The 15,706-nt window shown below is 45.6% G+C and overlaps 1 protein-coding gene across 1 annotated transcript in view; it reads right to left on the bottom strand.

The window, feature by feature from the left end:
* LOC122923211 (isoleucine--tRNA ligase, mitochondrial-like) overlaps nt 1-15,706 on the bottom strand; it is a 76,059-nt gene that overhangs the window by 4,264 nt on the left and 56,089 nt on the right. Inside the window, exons 16-20 of the mRNA XM_044273959.1 lie at nt 11,754-11,856; nt 9,914-10,039; nt 6,555-6,686; nt 3,654-3,760; nt 3,419-3,564 (exon numbers count right to left, since the gene is read on the bottom strand). Coding sequence (XP_044129894.1) covers nt 3,419-3,564; nt 3,654-3,760; nt 6,555-6,686; nt 9,914-10,039; nt 11,754-11,856 — 614 coding nt within the window. The remainder of the gene's footprint in view (nt 1-3,418; nt 3,565-3,653; nt 3,761-6,554; nt 6,687-9,913; nt 10,040-11,753; nt 11,857-15,706) is intronic.

Below are 15,706 nucleotides of genomic sequence, written 5' to 3'. Positions count from 1 at the left end.
TATGCAGTAAGCTCCCTCTAGTGGTGGTTGCAGGCAGAAAGCATGGTATGTGTTACCGCTAGTATGCAGTAAGCTCCCTTTAGTGGTGGCTGCAGGTGGAGAGCATGCGTTACTGCTAGTATGCAGTAAGCTCCCTCTAGTGGTGGCTGAAGTCAGGCAGCATGTTATATGTTACCGCTTGTATGCAGTAAGCTCCCTTTAGTGGTGGCTGCAGGTGGAGAGCATGCGTTACTGCTAGTATGCAGTAAGCTCCCTCTAGTGGTGGCTGAAGTCAGGCAGCATGTTATATGTTACCGCTTGTATGCAGTAAGCTCCCTCTAGTGGTGGCTGAAGTCAGGCAGCATGATATAGGTTACCGCCTGTATGCAGTAAGCTCCCTCTAGTGGTGGCTGAAGTCAGGCAGCATGATATAGGTTACCGCCTGTATGCAGTAAGCTCCCTCTAGTGGTGGCTGCAGGCAGAGAGCATGGTATGTGTTACCTCTAGTATGCAGTATGCTCCCTCTAGTGGTGGCTGCAGTCAGGCAGCATGTTATATGTTACCACTTGTATGCAGTAAGCTCCCTCTAGTGGTGGCATGGTATACGATACCGCTATGTCGATCTGGAGCTCTGTATCAGAAAATTGGATCTATGACCACTAAAGATTATAAAAAAAATGTATAAAACATTTGACCTAATGAGGAGTGTTAAAAGATGAACATTCAATTTAAAAGGCTTTTATAGGTTAGAAAACATGAGAGGTTCCTTGCAAAAGCAGTGCCACACATGTCCACAGGTTGTGTGTGGTACTGCAGCTCAATCCCATTTACTGCAATAGTAATGAGCTAAAAGACAACATGCAACCCATGTGCAGGTGCGGCGCTGTTTGTGGAAGGTTGCAGCCATTTCAAATCCTGTACAAACCATTGAACAATCTTTATTTTTCAGAAGATCCCCCCCCCCCCCCCTTCTTTTAAAGAGGACCTCTCACCGCTCCTGACATGCCTGTTTTAATAGCTTCATGCATTCCCCAAGTAATAACAATTCTGGAACATCTATTCTTATGGCTCTAGGTTGTGCCGTTCCTTTATTATTTCTACTAGAAGTTATGAATTAATTGCTAGCAGTCTGCAGTAAGGGTACAGAGGGGTGATAACAAGTTTGGGGGGGGGGGGGGGGTGTATCTGCACAGTCTGAAAACAGCAGCACTGATTGGATAGAGAGAGTCTGTGCAGGTATACACCCCCAGGGCTCCAGACTAAAAAAAATATCAAGGAGCCATTGGCTCCTAACCTGAAAAATTTAGGAGCCAAATTACATTTTTAGTCGCCAAATTTAAAATACATGTAATTACGGTATAACTGTGACGGAACTCTATGCCGGAAAAGAAAAACGCTAATGTGAAAGTACCCTATGTGAGGCTGGTCACCCTGATGCCTCAGATACAGCCCTCCATTCACAGCAGCCTGTATTCTGCTGCATCAGGGGGCACTTCTGATACCACCCGAGAAGGACCTGAGGGCCCAGAGCAGAGCTCCTGCAGTCAGCCTGCTTTGTCCTCAGGTGACTCCCGCTGGCCGCAGGTAAGTCGTCCTCAGTGAGCCCACAGCAGGCAGCTCCCCCTCACCCGCCGGGCACAGAAGGCCCGGCGGGTGCACCATCCGCTCCATCTTCTTAGCGATACGGATGATCTCCCGATCGGCTGCGCTCATTTTGGCTCTGCCCTGCTCCCCGAACACCAGTGCCACTCACACAGCAGCCCCGAGAACAACAGAGTTTCCCGCTAAGAGCGCCTACCTCACACACCCCGGCTGAAAGCTTCTCCCGACACTGCCAAAAAGCGAGGCCGCCGCTAAGTTGTCATGACTGTGGGCTCTGCCTCTTCCTGTTACAGCACCATGGACACTTACTTCAGCTCCGCTCCATTCCTGTCTGTTTCTCTAGGAGTCTGAGATGACAGCGCGTCACTTATGCCCGTGCCCCGCCACAATATCCAGCTACAGCGCGGCAGCCTGGTCGCAAATGGCGACAAGGCTAAAAAGTCTTATCGCCATCTGCAAATTTTAAGGCGCATTGGCGACCATTTTAGTCGCCATCTGGAGCGCTGAGTTGTTTTTAGCAGACTCTGGCACTTGGCGGGACTGTGTCAGACCGGAGACTGCAAAGAGTAAGGAGCGTAGCGATGCAATCTGCAGCTGGGGTGGATGTAACTCAGGATCAGTACAGGATAAGTAATGTATGTACACAGTGACTGCACCAGCAGAATAGTGAGTGCAGCTCTGGAGTACATTGTAGGCTGTACAAATGGCGGAGTGCTCCCTCAATACCGCCACACGTGCGGCAACTGATGGATCTGGTCACAATTGCACTTATCAGGCTCACAAGAAAAGGTGTCTTTCCCCCCCCAACACTTCAGCATAAAATTGGAGATGCGCAGAGAAAGTTAGGGGGGGGGGGGGGGATACTGGGCAGCGGCAGCCATTAGCAAGTGGGGGGGTGATCAGCAGTCATCTCGCCACTTGCTAATGTTAAGTATGTAAAGGGTTATTAGGAGCCGCACTGGTCAAGACACTAAAAAGCCAGTGAACCATATCTCTTTCAAAAGTCCGTGCTTAGGAGATAACCTCCCCTCCTACTAAGCAGACTATTGAAAGAGATATGGTTCACTGGCTTTTTAGTGTCTTGACCAGTGCGGGCTCCTATTAACCCTTTTATTCCCTTATTAAGAATGTTTGTGAGCCCAGGCAGGGAGCTCACACGGAGCACCAGCAGCGGGCCCCCTGAGTGTTATCAGGGTTGTAAAGACAAGGATTAGCCTTTATCAGCGCAGGGGTGAGTGACTGTCTCTTTGTGGATTGTTAATTATTCCTTCTCAAGCTGACCTCCGTTCTATGGAGCAGTCCGCATGGCGCGGCTCCCTGTCTTCTTCATTACTCTGACTGAGATCAAGCGTCTGCTGTGTTCAGCACAGGAGAATGGGGGCGGGGTGAGATGAGCAGCCAATGGCAGGGCAGCCCGGGAATACTAAGACCAATCAGCAGCCTCCTCTCTAACAGAGCTCTATCCACTGTGCAGAGCTCTGTTATTGGATTGCCTTCTGCCTGCTGGATAAAATGCCGATCTTCTTAAAGCGGCAGAGCAGCGGAGGGTCTAGGCGCAAATGGCGACAAGACTACAAAGTCTTGTCGCCATTTCACAATTCTAAGTCGCATTGGCGACCATTTTGGTCGCCATCTGGAGCCCTGACCCCCTGTGCCATTACTGCAGACTGCTAGCAATTCATCCATAACTTCTAGTAGAAATAATAAAGGAACAGCACAACACAGAGCCATAAGAATAGATGCTCCAGAATTGTTATTACTCGGGGAATGCATGAAGCTATTAAAACAGGCATGTCAGGAGCGGTGACAGGTCCTCTTTAAATATCCCTTTCTATACCTTTTCTATATGGCAGGTGCTGGAATATTTCTTCAGCCAGGTGTGGAAGAATTGGTGCGAATGAGCGAACCACTATGTCCAAGGCCTTCGCCAACGCAGTCTGACATGAGCGACGCTTAGGGTCTCTCTCTTCTTCACAGTACAGCCTGCAGGCGGCACATTTACACAGAGAGAGGATTAACAGCGACATCTAGTGTTGGACATCAGGAAGATGAATGGACAGTCACAGACTTACCGATCTTTGATTATACTGAAGTAAAAGCTGGACAGGTCTCTGGTGACCAGGGCTTCCAGCAGACGAGTGACCTTCCCAAACTCATAATTCTTGTAGGCCTCAGTTACCTAAAAAAATAAATAAAATAGCTCTAAATGCTCTGACTGCAAAACTATAATTATTTTTATATTTATGCTAATTAGTTAGATGGTGCACAGAGGGTCTGGCTGTAGTGCTAGGAGCACCACTACATCATCTCCCTGGTGCTCAATACACTCCTCCCTCATGTTCGATTGACAAGGCATGACATCTTGTCTTGCCCCGTCTTCTAGTACCTGCTGAGCAGCACAGATTCACAGTCTACAGGCCGCCATGTCATTCCACCCGGAAGCGTTTCTCCTCTGTCTCTGAAGCCACCAGCATCTCCACTTCTTGGTGAAATGACGCCATTGTCGCCTGAGCACCGTGAATCTGCCCTGCTCTGCTCCAGCAGATATAGAGCGCCGAGTTTGTGAGCCACAGCGCAGTCGCCAGAAGACAGGGCAAGATGAGATGTATTAGGAGGAGTGTATTGAGCATAGAGTTGTAGCTGAAGCGGTGCTCCTAGTGCTCCAGCTAATCAATTTGCATAAATATAAAAGTAATTATATCTCTGCAGCGGTACAACCTAAAAACAAAAGAAAAATATTGTGGTAACCAGCATGATCAACCCTACCAGGCAGTACGCCTGGTTTAATAGGTTTAATAATGCTGACAGGTGCTCTTTAAAGAGGATCTGTCACCACTCCCGACATCTGTTTTAGTAACTACTTGCATCCCTATGTAATAAGAATTCTGGAGCATCTATTGTTATGACTATGTTGCGCCATTCCTGTATTATTCTGCTAGAAGTTTCCAAATAAATTGCCAGCAGTCTGCAGTGAAGGTACTGTTGGATGTTACTAGCAGCGGGTGTGTCTGACTCTGTCCAATCAGTGCTGCTAGTGTCACACTGTGTGGGGACCCCCCCCCCACAACTGGCAACACCCAGCTGTACCTTTACTGCATGCTGCTGACAATTCATAAACTTCTAGAAGAAATAACAGAGAAATGACACAACAGAGTAATAAGAAAAGATGCTCCAGAATTATTACATGGGAAATGCAAGTAGTTATTAAAACCAACATGTCTGGCGAGGTGACAGCTCCTCTTTAAGATGCCCCTTGCATCCTGTGGGTCTTCCATTCTGCCTAGGTGACCACAACTGTCTGTAAGGCATTGATGAAGAGTGCCTGGCTGTGTATTTCAGATCCCCCCCTAAGCTCCACTTTTCAGCTTCAACTGCAGCAGGAGGAGGAGACTGGGAAGAACTTAAAGAAGAACTCCAATATTTTTTTTCTCGCTTAGTGCATACCTGTTTCTGTTTCAGTAGATGTGCCATTTAGGGGTTGTCTGCCATATTGATTCTGCATTTCCCTCAGAAATGGCTCCTACATTTCCCAGCATGCCTCTGGCAGGACAGAGACAAATGTGCAGGAGGCAGGAAGGGCAAAGTGAAGCTGCATGTCAGGAAACACTGGAGGTTCTGCACACAGACAGGGTGACTCAGGGGAAAGCAGTGTGAAGCTAAATCTCATAGGATACACTGGAGACTCTGCACACAGCACACACACAGTATATTTTGCATGGAATCATCTAAAATATCTCTGCACTCATAGTCTCTTAGATATGGCAGAAATTATATCTTCATCAGCATTCTATACATGTAGGGACATACAGAAGAACAAGGGGCTGGGGGGGAAGAGGAGGTATCCGTGAGCAGCTGGGAGGAGTTTATAGGTGATAAAGTAATATAGTAGTTCACAGGAAGTCAGCCACACAGGAAAGACTTACCCTAATGTCTACATAGGAGAGCAAGGTCTGAACTGGGTATCACATGATACAGCAGCCCATAATGATGGTTTCAGATTTATGGATGCAACTGAGTTGGGATGAGACAAATTACACTGCTAGAATAAATAAAATGTTGGAGTTCTTCTTTAAGTGTAACCAAGAAGTCTCTTTATTCTTGGAAACTGGAGCCAATACTCTGGCCATTAAAGGGGTATTCCAGTGCAAAGAAAATACTTTTACCTAGGCTCCACGTGGTAAAAAAATAACAGAATGTTTACGCTCATCCCCAGCTGTTACTGTCCCAATGGCGCTCTCCACTTCCTGCCCCTTTTTTTGACATGGTTGGAAATGGCTGGGATTGCAGCTAATCACCGGCTGAGGCTGGTCATCGCTGCAGCCAGTGAGCAGCATTCACAGCCATTTTCTGTTGTGTTGGTCAGTCAACAAGAAGTTGGACGGCAGCGAAGGGAATGAGCGAGGGATGTACAAGTTTAGATTTTTGCTGGAAAACCCTTTAAATAAAAATGTCATTACAGAAGCTGCTATTTGCTTGAATCTTTTGAGTAGTAGCTCTAAGAAGTGCCAGGATGAGAAAAACAAGGCAGCTTTCTACTGGAAACACGGAAACAGTGCCACAGCGGTCCATGGATTCAGTCTGGTTCTGCAGTTCAGCTCCATTGAGATGAAGGCTGTTAAGTTGCAATACCACACGTAACCAGTGGACGTGTGGAGCTGCTTTTATAAAAATGCAGCCATGTTTTTCTGCCTTTACGGTAACAGTATGTACAGGCAGCAGAAACTGCACAACGTACAGGAAACTTGCAAACATCTCATTACCTTTTTTAATAGGAGTGCCCCTTTAATAGCAATGGGAAAAGGAACACACCAAATATTTGACGAGAGGCAGAGACTTTACTCCGCTATAATCTTTTATGGCAAAAAAAAGTGATCAGTGGGGGTCCAACCCCTGAGACCACCAGCAATGTGGACAATAGGGGTGCCTGATCTCGGCTGCAGCGAGTCATACACAGCACCGTGCTCTCTGCTTACCTTGCTGGCATAGTCTTGAAGCAGATGGAGCATATACTGGTCTATGATATACATCTCAGGTCCAGGGACGGAGTCCGTGTCAGGGTTGAATCCAGACAAGTTACCCAGCATGAATCGCACGGTGTTCCGCACCTGCAGGATGATACAGAGTCACGTGACTGTATACGTTTTGCGGTCCATCTGCATCCCGCACCCTCCACGGGCCCCATTGAAAAACGGCCTAAACGGACAAGAATAAGACATGTTCTGTAATATGCGGATGCGGCTCGGCAGCAAGGATGCAGAGGGCACACGGATATTATCCTGTCCGAATCTCTTGTGGCTCCATAGAGATGAATGGGTCTGCGTGCAATCCGCAAAAGAATCAAAAATAAACCATCTGCCCAAAATACGGCTGTGTTAATGCACCCTTTTAAAGACAATCTACTGATATCAATTGGCACCATGTAATCCCTGTGGTGGTGCAGTAAGAAAACTGAACACACTTCCCCGCAGATTACAGCCAATCACTGAGAATTCCAGCAGCAAACTCTGTGATTTGTTTAATGAGTAGAGATTTTTCAAAGCGGAGAACTCCTTTAATGGTGACGTGTGTGCGTCTCTACCACATTCAACCTTTGCAATTTTACTCCTTAAAGGGACACTGACAGCCCCAATTAGCATATTTAGGTATATATACGTGAGTACAGGTCTTATAAAGTCTATTAAAATGATCTAAGTATCCCCCCTGTCCACCTTATAAGTACCAAAATATAAAGTTATATAACCTGCTTGTCCGGTCACCAATCTGCCCAAGGGGCGGCGTTTCATCACAAAATGCGCCCAGCCAGCCGCTCCTAACTGCCGTTCTGAAGCCCCGCCCAGCTCATCAATATTCACTTAGCTGGGCGGCGGCTACAACTCTCCGGACTCAAGTGCTGCAGCCTCTGCTTTATGCGCATGCGCCGGGCACTTGAGTCGGGAGAGTTGTAGCCGCCGCCCAGCTAAGTGAATATTGATGAGCTGGGCGGGGCTTCAGAACGGCAGTTAGGAGCGGCTGGCTGGGCGCATTTTGTGATGAAACGCCGCCCCTTGGGCAGATTGGTGACCGGACAAGCAGGTTATATAACTTTATATTTTGGTACTTATAAGGTGGACAGGGGGGATACTTAGATCATTTTAATAGACTTTATAAGACCTGTACTCACGTATATATACCTAAATATGCTAATTGGGGCTGTCAGTGTCCCTTTAACCCCTTAGTGACCACCCATACGTGTTTTTACGGCGGTCACTAAGGGGCCTTAGGCTGGGCTGCCGCGTTTTTACGGCGGCCCGGTCTAAGCGCTGCACGGCTCCCCCGTGCAGCGGGGAGCACGGACCCAGCTCTCACATGAGAGCCGGGACCCTGCTCTAACAGCCCGGACCGGCAGGAGTGCCGATCCGGGCTGTTTAACCCTTTACATGCCGGGCGCAATGGCGCCCGCTGCATGTAAAGTGGTGACAGAGGGAGCGGACTCCCTCTGTCTCCCATCAGCACCCCGAAAATAAGATCGCGGGGTGCTGATGTGTTCGGAAGCTTACCTCACTTCCGATCAGGGCCCCGAGCCTGTCTTCAGTTATTTCCAGCAGGCCGTGCCTCTCTGGCGCCACCTGCTGGTCAAGGTTTGAATAGCATCGCTATTGAAATGCTATTGAAATGCTATTGAAATGTAATGCCTTATAGAGATAATGCATTACATTTTAAAAGCAATCAAAATACTGTATATTATAGTCCCTTTGTGGGACTTTTAAGTAGTAAAAAAATAAATAAATAAATACACATTTATTAAATAAAAAAATTCCATAAAATAAAAAAATATGCTTTTTTTTTCATTGAAAATACGCTTTTCAATGAAAAAAATTGCAAAAAGAAAATATCCCCCATATGTTTGGTATTGCCGCGTCCGTAACGACCCGGACTACATAAATATTACATAAATTATCCCCTATGGTGAACGCCGTAAAAAATAAAAATAAAAAAAATAAAGAATTTCTAATTTATTCTTAGTTTCCACCGAAAAAAACGTAATAACAAGCGATCAAAAAGCGCCATTTACTCCAAAATGATACCAATGAAAAATACAAGTTGTCCCTCAAAAATCAAGCCCTCACACAACTCCATAGAAAAAGAAAAAAAAAAGTTATGGGTCTTGTGAAGTGGCAATGCAAAATCATTTTTTTGTTAATAAAAGGGGTTTTATTGGAAAAAAAGTAGTAAAACGTAAAAAAAATTATAAGTATTTAGTATCACTGTAATCGTACTGACCCAGAGAATAAAGATATTATGTTATTTGTACCGAAAAATGAACGCCGTAAAATTTATAATGTAAAAACGCAGTGGCAGTATTGCTATTTTCCCCCATCTCCCTCCCAGAAAGAGTTAATAAAAGTTAATCAGAAAGTTATGTGTACCCAAAAATGGTTCCATTAAAAACTACAACTTGTCCCGTAAAAAACAAGCCCTCATAAAGCTATATAGACGAAAAAATAAAAAAGTTATAGCTCTTGGAACGCGACGATGAAAAAAGGAAGAAAAACGCTTGGTCATAAAGGCCCAAACAGGCTTGGTCACTAAGGGGTTAAGTGTCTGGCCAGAGTTACACTTTCACACACATTAGATGAATGTCGGCTGAACATTTATTATGTAGGGAGGACTCCTGTCTCTTTCACAAATGACAGATGTCAGGGGAGATAAAGATCAGGCTGTTTGGTTTTTAACATGCCCCATCCTGGGGATGCCTGGCAACCCCAAAATGAGCACAAGGAAGGAGCCACTTGATTTCCTGGTAACATAGGCACAGTACGGTACGTATGAACATGGCTGTGCTTGGCACTAGAGCTCAGTCCCATTCACGTAAATAGGGATCAGTTCCAGCAGCTGTGCCTGTATCATTGTGCTGATCACTAGGGATCCTGGAGATCAGACCCGTACTAAACACTGAGGAAGTCCAGATAGAATAGTATGTAACCTGGTATATGATAACATGACAGGCCTTCACCTTGGGTTATGGTAATATAAAAGATAAGTTATATTATCCGATGGCTTATCTACAACCACCGGTGATCACTACCCTACTGAACCCTCTGCGCCCTGACTCTGATTGACCTGCAGCTTTCTCCAGCTAATCCTAGTTACTGGGCAGTGCTGTCCTCCACGGCAGCCATCTCAGCAGGTTGTGGACGGGTCTGACCGGTGGTTCTTGGTTTCTGTAGTACGTAACACCTTTGCTTTGTTCTCCTACACATATACTGCCACTAGGGGGCAATCTATATGCAGCTATAAATGGCTCACCACTTGTAAAGTTTGGGCAGCAATCCTCACTATGTTGGGGCGTTACCTTGTTGATGTCCTTGTGCGCCGAGTTCAGGACTGTCGGACCAATCATTACTTCTGTAAAGACATTGGATTCAGCTACCCACCACCGCAGGACGTCTGCTCCATAGGCCGGCTCCTTTACTTTGTCCTACATAACAAAAAAAAAAGTTATCTCGAAAGGAGCAGGAGAATTCTATAATCCGGCATTTTACAGTCTGGTCCTATCAGAAAAAATAATTTAATCTAGAAATCGTGTAAAAGGGTTTTTCTGAGATATTTTTACTGATGACCTAACATCTGGATAGGTCATCAGTATCTGATTGCTGGGGGTCCGACACCCGGGGGCCACCTCCGTTCAGCTGTTTGAGAAGGCACCGATGCTCACAGTAGCGTCTCGGCCATCTGCCAGCTTTTCCTAGGCCAGTGACAACGCGTTCATAGGTCACATGGTCTAGGCGCAGCTTAGCTCCATAGAAGTGAATGGGGCAGAGCCCGGTACCAAGCAAAACCACTATACAATGTACGGCGCTGTGCTTGGTGAGCAGAGGGAATGTCGCGGGGCTCACAGGAGCGCCCGTGCCTTCTCAAACAGCTGATCGGCGGGGTCCCGGGTGACTGATCCTCCACCGATCAGATGGTAAGTCATCAGTAAAATATTGTGGAACCTTTTAAAGCATATTTTATGTTACAGCGCCATTTTGCCAGTACTCTGCGCCCTGGCCAGTCCTTTTGAATGACTTCCTAGTCATAATTTCCATACTATTAATTTTGCTGTGTAGAAGAGCTAAAGTTTTTTTTTTTTTTTTTGGGAGGTGGGGGGGTTAACATATTGATATCATATCCACAGGAGAGTTCACCAATATCAGAGCGACCTCTGGTACTTATGACCTTTCCTGAGAATGGATCATCCATATTTCAACTCCCGAACACCCCTTTAAAAGGAGGATTCTTCTTTACATGGAATGTTGTCCACCTTTGTAGATATGTGGCGGCGTCATGACCCCTTTATCCTGATGATCAAACAACAGACACCAATGTTTGATTCCTGGGGAATCCCTCTAAATCCGTGGTGGTGAACCTATGGCACGGGTGCCAGAGGCGGCACTCAGAGCCCTCTCTGTGGGCGCCCGCACCTTGTAAAAAGTCTATGGTGTACCAATATGCCTTAGACTTTTCCTGCCATTTATCAGCGCAGGGCTGCAGGTAGCCAGAATTTTATAATTTAAAGGGGTTTTCTAAGATTTTTATACTGATGACCTGTCCTCTGGATAGGTCATCAGTATCTGATCGGTGGGGGTCTAACACAGATCAGCTGTTTGAGAATGCTGTGGCGCTAATGTAAGTGCCATGGCTTTCTCTCTATTTTTCCTAGGCCGAGTGATGACAGGTCATGTATCATGAGGCCTAGAAGAAGTGAATGGGGCTGAGCTGCTATACCAAGCACAGCCACTATACAATGTACGGCGCTGTGCTTGGTTAGCTTCGAGAAGGCCACAGCACTCACAGGAGCACTGGCGGCTTCTCAAAATAGCTGATCGGAGGGGGTTCCTGGGTGTTAGACCCCTACCGATCAGATACTGATAGGTCCTCAGTATAAAATCTCAGACAACCCTCTGAACACTATAAAGATGTATTTAAAAATTTAGTGCAGATTTTTTTTATTTAATAAAAATGTAAATGAAGGCAATGCTACCTGCAAAACAACCTAAACATTACACAATTAACATCCCAACTCTCTGGTCTGGCTGGCACCCTATGTGTTCACACTCTATTTGGGGTCAAGAAGAACCGCAAAGTAGGACACCTATAGGTGGCACTGGGAAGTTTCAGAGCGAATCTGCAAATATGGAGAATGTTCTTACCTTTCCACCACTAATAACGACATCGGGATCCACCACATTCCCAAGTGATTTAGACATCTTCTCTCCTTTCTCAGATAAGGTGAAGCCATGGACAACCAAGTTCCTGAAAGAAATGTAAAAGCGAGGAGCGTAAATCATCCCGATCCTGGCTGTTTAACCCCCAAAGTACCACAGTCAGTGATGATCACAGCACACACAAAAGGGAAGGGTTCATCTTGTCCATGGAAATCTGATCGCCAGGGCTGACTGGGAAATCATGACAGCTCTGGGCCCAATAAAGGCCCTCAGGCCTGTAACGTAATAGTGTCTCTCAGGCCTCTTTCACACGAGCGTGACGGATTAGGTCCGGATGTGTTCAGTGAAACTTGCACCATTGTGCAAACAAGTTCAGCCAGTTTTGTCTGCAATTGCGTTCAGTTGTTTTGTTAATTTTTTTCCGCACAGGGGGCAATGCGTTTTGATGCGTTTTTCACGCGCGTGATAAAAAACGGAAGGTTTACAAACAACATCTCCTAGCAACCATCAGTGAAAAATGCATTGCACCCGCACCTGCTTCCGGATGCAATGCGTTTTTCACGCAGCCCCATTCACTTCTATGGGGCCAGGGCAACGTGAAAAACGCAGAATATAGAACATGCTCCGTTTTTCACGCAACGGTGAACTGATGTGTGAAAAAAAACGCTCATGTACACAGGCACATTGAAATGAATGGGTCAGGATTCAGTGCGGGTGCCATGCGTTCACGTCACTCATTGCACCCGCACAGAAAACTCGCTTGTGTGAAAGGGGCCTTAGGGCTGTTTCCCACGAGCGGATGACCTGCGTGACATCCGCTGCGTGAATGACAGCCAAGACCCGCTGCAGAAGGCAGAAGCACGGAGCATTAACACGATTGATAATGCTCTGTGCTTCTCTGTGATCATTTTACTACAAAATCACGGTTACAACTTTATCTCACTGTGATTTTGTAGTAAAAAGATCATAGAGACGGCACAGAGCATTATCTATCATGTTAATGCTCCGTGTCTCTGCTGTCTGCAGCGGGTCTTGGATGTCATTCACGCAGCGGATGTTACGCACGGCATCCGCTTGTGTGAAACAGCCCTTAGGGTTTACCTTAAAGCAAACATGTCATCAGAAAATGGCCTATTGTTTTTGTTTTGTTTTTAGAGATTTTGGTTATTTTTTAAATTTTTATTTTTTTCTATATCACTATATGTAAAAAAAAAAATAATGCATATAATCCTGCAATTTTCACACTGCCCTAGTTTTTATCATTATCACCACAGGCAGAATTACAATGACAAGTAACACCTCTATGTAGTTAACACATGATTCACTATTCACAATAGATTATATCACTGCTTATCTGCTCCCTCCTGACCTCTGCACAGATCACAGCGCCTGCCTAGAAAACAATTGGGTCAATTGGGTCCTCTCCTGTCTATTTTTCTATGGCCCATGTAGCTGTTCTTAAAAGACAGGAAGTCTTAACATAAAAAAATCACATAAAAAAAAATTCAAAAAATTATATACCGTATTTAAAATAAAAACGAGCAGAAGCCCCCCTTCTCCTGTTCGAGGTTATGATTGCATTTCGGGTTCAAAATAATTTTTTAATTGCTGTTTATTAAAAGCAGTTTTTGGGATACATGTGGTTAGAAATCAGTCTATTTGCAGACTATCCCTCCTGAGTTCTGTCAGCTGACAGCTCATGTGAACCCTTACCCTGCTTTCACACCTGAGCGTTTCTTAAACGCGTTTTTATGCGCGTTTTTTATAATAGTAAACGCGCGTTTGACGCGCGTTTGTGTCATTGACTGCAGTGTCCTATGGCCACAAACGCGCGTCAAAACGCCCCAAAGAAGCTCAAGTACTTGATTATGCGTCGGGCGTTTTACAGCGCGATCGTACGCGCTGTAAAACGCCCAGGTGAGAACCATTCCCATAGGGAAGCATTGGTTTTCATGTGTTGAGCGTTTTACAGCGCGTTTGAACGCGCTGTAAAACGCTCAAGTGTGAACTTAGGGTTAAGTCTGATCTCCCGAACTCTAAACTCTTTATCAAACAGAAGAAACTCGGGAGAAACAGTTTGCAAACAGATCGATTTTTAATTGCATGTATCACAAAAAAAGTTTAAATCTTTTAATAAACACCAATTTTTTGTGCTTACCTATAAAATCCTTTTCTCGCTGAGTTCATTGGGGGACACAGAAGACCATGGGTATAGCTGTTGCCACTAGGAGGCGACACTAAGCAAAAAAGTGTGAGCTCCTCCTCTCAGCTACACCCCTCCTGCAGACACTGAGCTAATCAGTTTGTACAAAAGCAGTAGGAGCAGCCAGGAGAAGCCAACAGAACACAATAAAAAGGAAGAAAACCGGAGATGGGTCAGAACCAAGAAACGGAGGGACCCATCAAGGAGAACCAGCAATGTACTTACAGGGTGGGAGCTGTGTCCCCCAATGAACTCAGCGAGAAAAGGATTTTACAGGTAAGCACAAAAAAATCCTATTTTCTTGCTCGTATCATTGGGGGACACAGAAGACCATAGGACGTTAAAGAGCAGTACCATGGGGAGGGAACAAGACCAGAATAATTCCAAAACCTTTCATAAGGCCCCGCACAGAAATGCAGGGGGAAGACACACCAAAAAACATGGTCAGGAAGAGCCATTCCCAGGAAGGCCGGCCAGAGAGCGGATGAATACACAGAGGCCCTGGCTGGGCAGAAACAGAACAGCACAGCGGACATAAGCCCCGGCTTAGGAGACTTCGGAAGAAGTGGAGAGCACACAGAATATCCACAGATGGACCAGAAAGAAAACAAGTCAGTCACCAGAACAAACGGAGCGACTGCAGGAATACCGGAGAGAGAAAACAAAACCTGGGCCCAGAAAACTTCTAAAGTGATACCCAAGGATCAGTACTCCAGGAAATTTAAGATTACACTTACCGGTAATCACTTTTCCATAAGCCCATGACAGCACCCTTGAGAGACCGCCTCCATCCAGGACAGGAAACAGGAACTTTCGTGGAGAGCTCATAAGGAGGAGCATGGCCCCGAGACCACCAGTTAATCGCAAGAACTTGTCCTAGACCACACTCTTCTCCTTTTTTTTTTTTTTTTTTGTATATGTATATATATATTTTTTATATATTTTTTTTTTTTTTTTTTTTTTTTCTCTATATATTTTTTTTTTTTTTTTTTTATATGAATATCAGGGTGGGAATAAACCCGGGTGCTGTCATGGGCTTATGGAAAAGTGATTACCGGTAAGTGTAATCTTAAATTTCCCTTTCGCCCATGACAGCACCCTTGAGAGACGATTAGAATAGAAATCCCTTTATTTCTTAGGGTGGGACTACCGCCTGGAGGACTTTCCTACCGAAGGCTAGCTGTTCTCTATTGCCTAGGTCCAATCTGTAGTGACGGAAGAAGGTGCTAGGCGACTGCCATGTGGCTGCTCTACAAATTTGTTCTAGGGTAGCGTCAGCCCTTTCTGCCCAAGTGGTGGAGACTGATCTTGTAGAATGAGCACCAAAGCCCCCCGGGGGCGCCTTTCCAGCTGAAGAATAGGCCAAATTAATGGCTCTTACGATCCATCTGGAAAGGGTTTTAGAAGAGGCTGGGAGGCCCTTATTTTTCCCACTAAACTGAATGAAGAGTTTTGAGGTTTTCCTCCACTGACTAGTAACCTCCAGATAATGAGATAGGCATCTTTTTACATCTAAACAGTGCAGTTTTTCCTCTTTTTCATTTCTCGGATCTTGGCACAGGGAAGGAAGGATAATGTCCTGCGTTCTATGAAACATAGAAACCACTTTCGGTAAGAAGGAAGGGTCTGGTTTAATGAGAACCCTATCATCTAAGATGTTAGTGTACGGAGGCGAGGTAGAGAAGGCCGAAATCTCACCAACCCTCCTTGCTGAGGTAATTGCGACAAGAAACGC

Source organism: Bufo gargarizans, unplaced genomic scaffold, assembly GCF_014858855.1.
Source record: "Bufo gargarizans isolate SCDJY-AF-19 unplaced genomic scaffold, ASM1485885v1 original_scaffold_1365_pilon, whole genome shotgun sequence".
NCBI classification, from domain to species: domain Eukaryota; kingdom Metazoa; phylum Chordata; class Amphibia; order Anura; family Bufonidae; genus Bufo; species Bufo gargarizans.
This window is presented reverse-complemented; position numbering and strand designations above follow the sequence as displayed.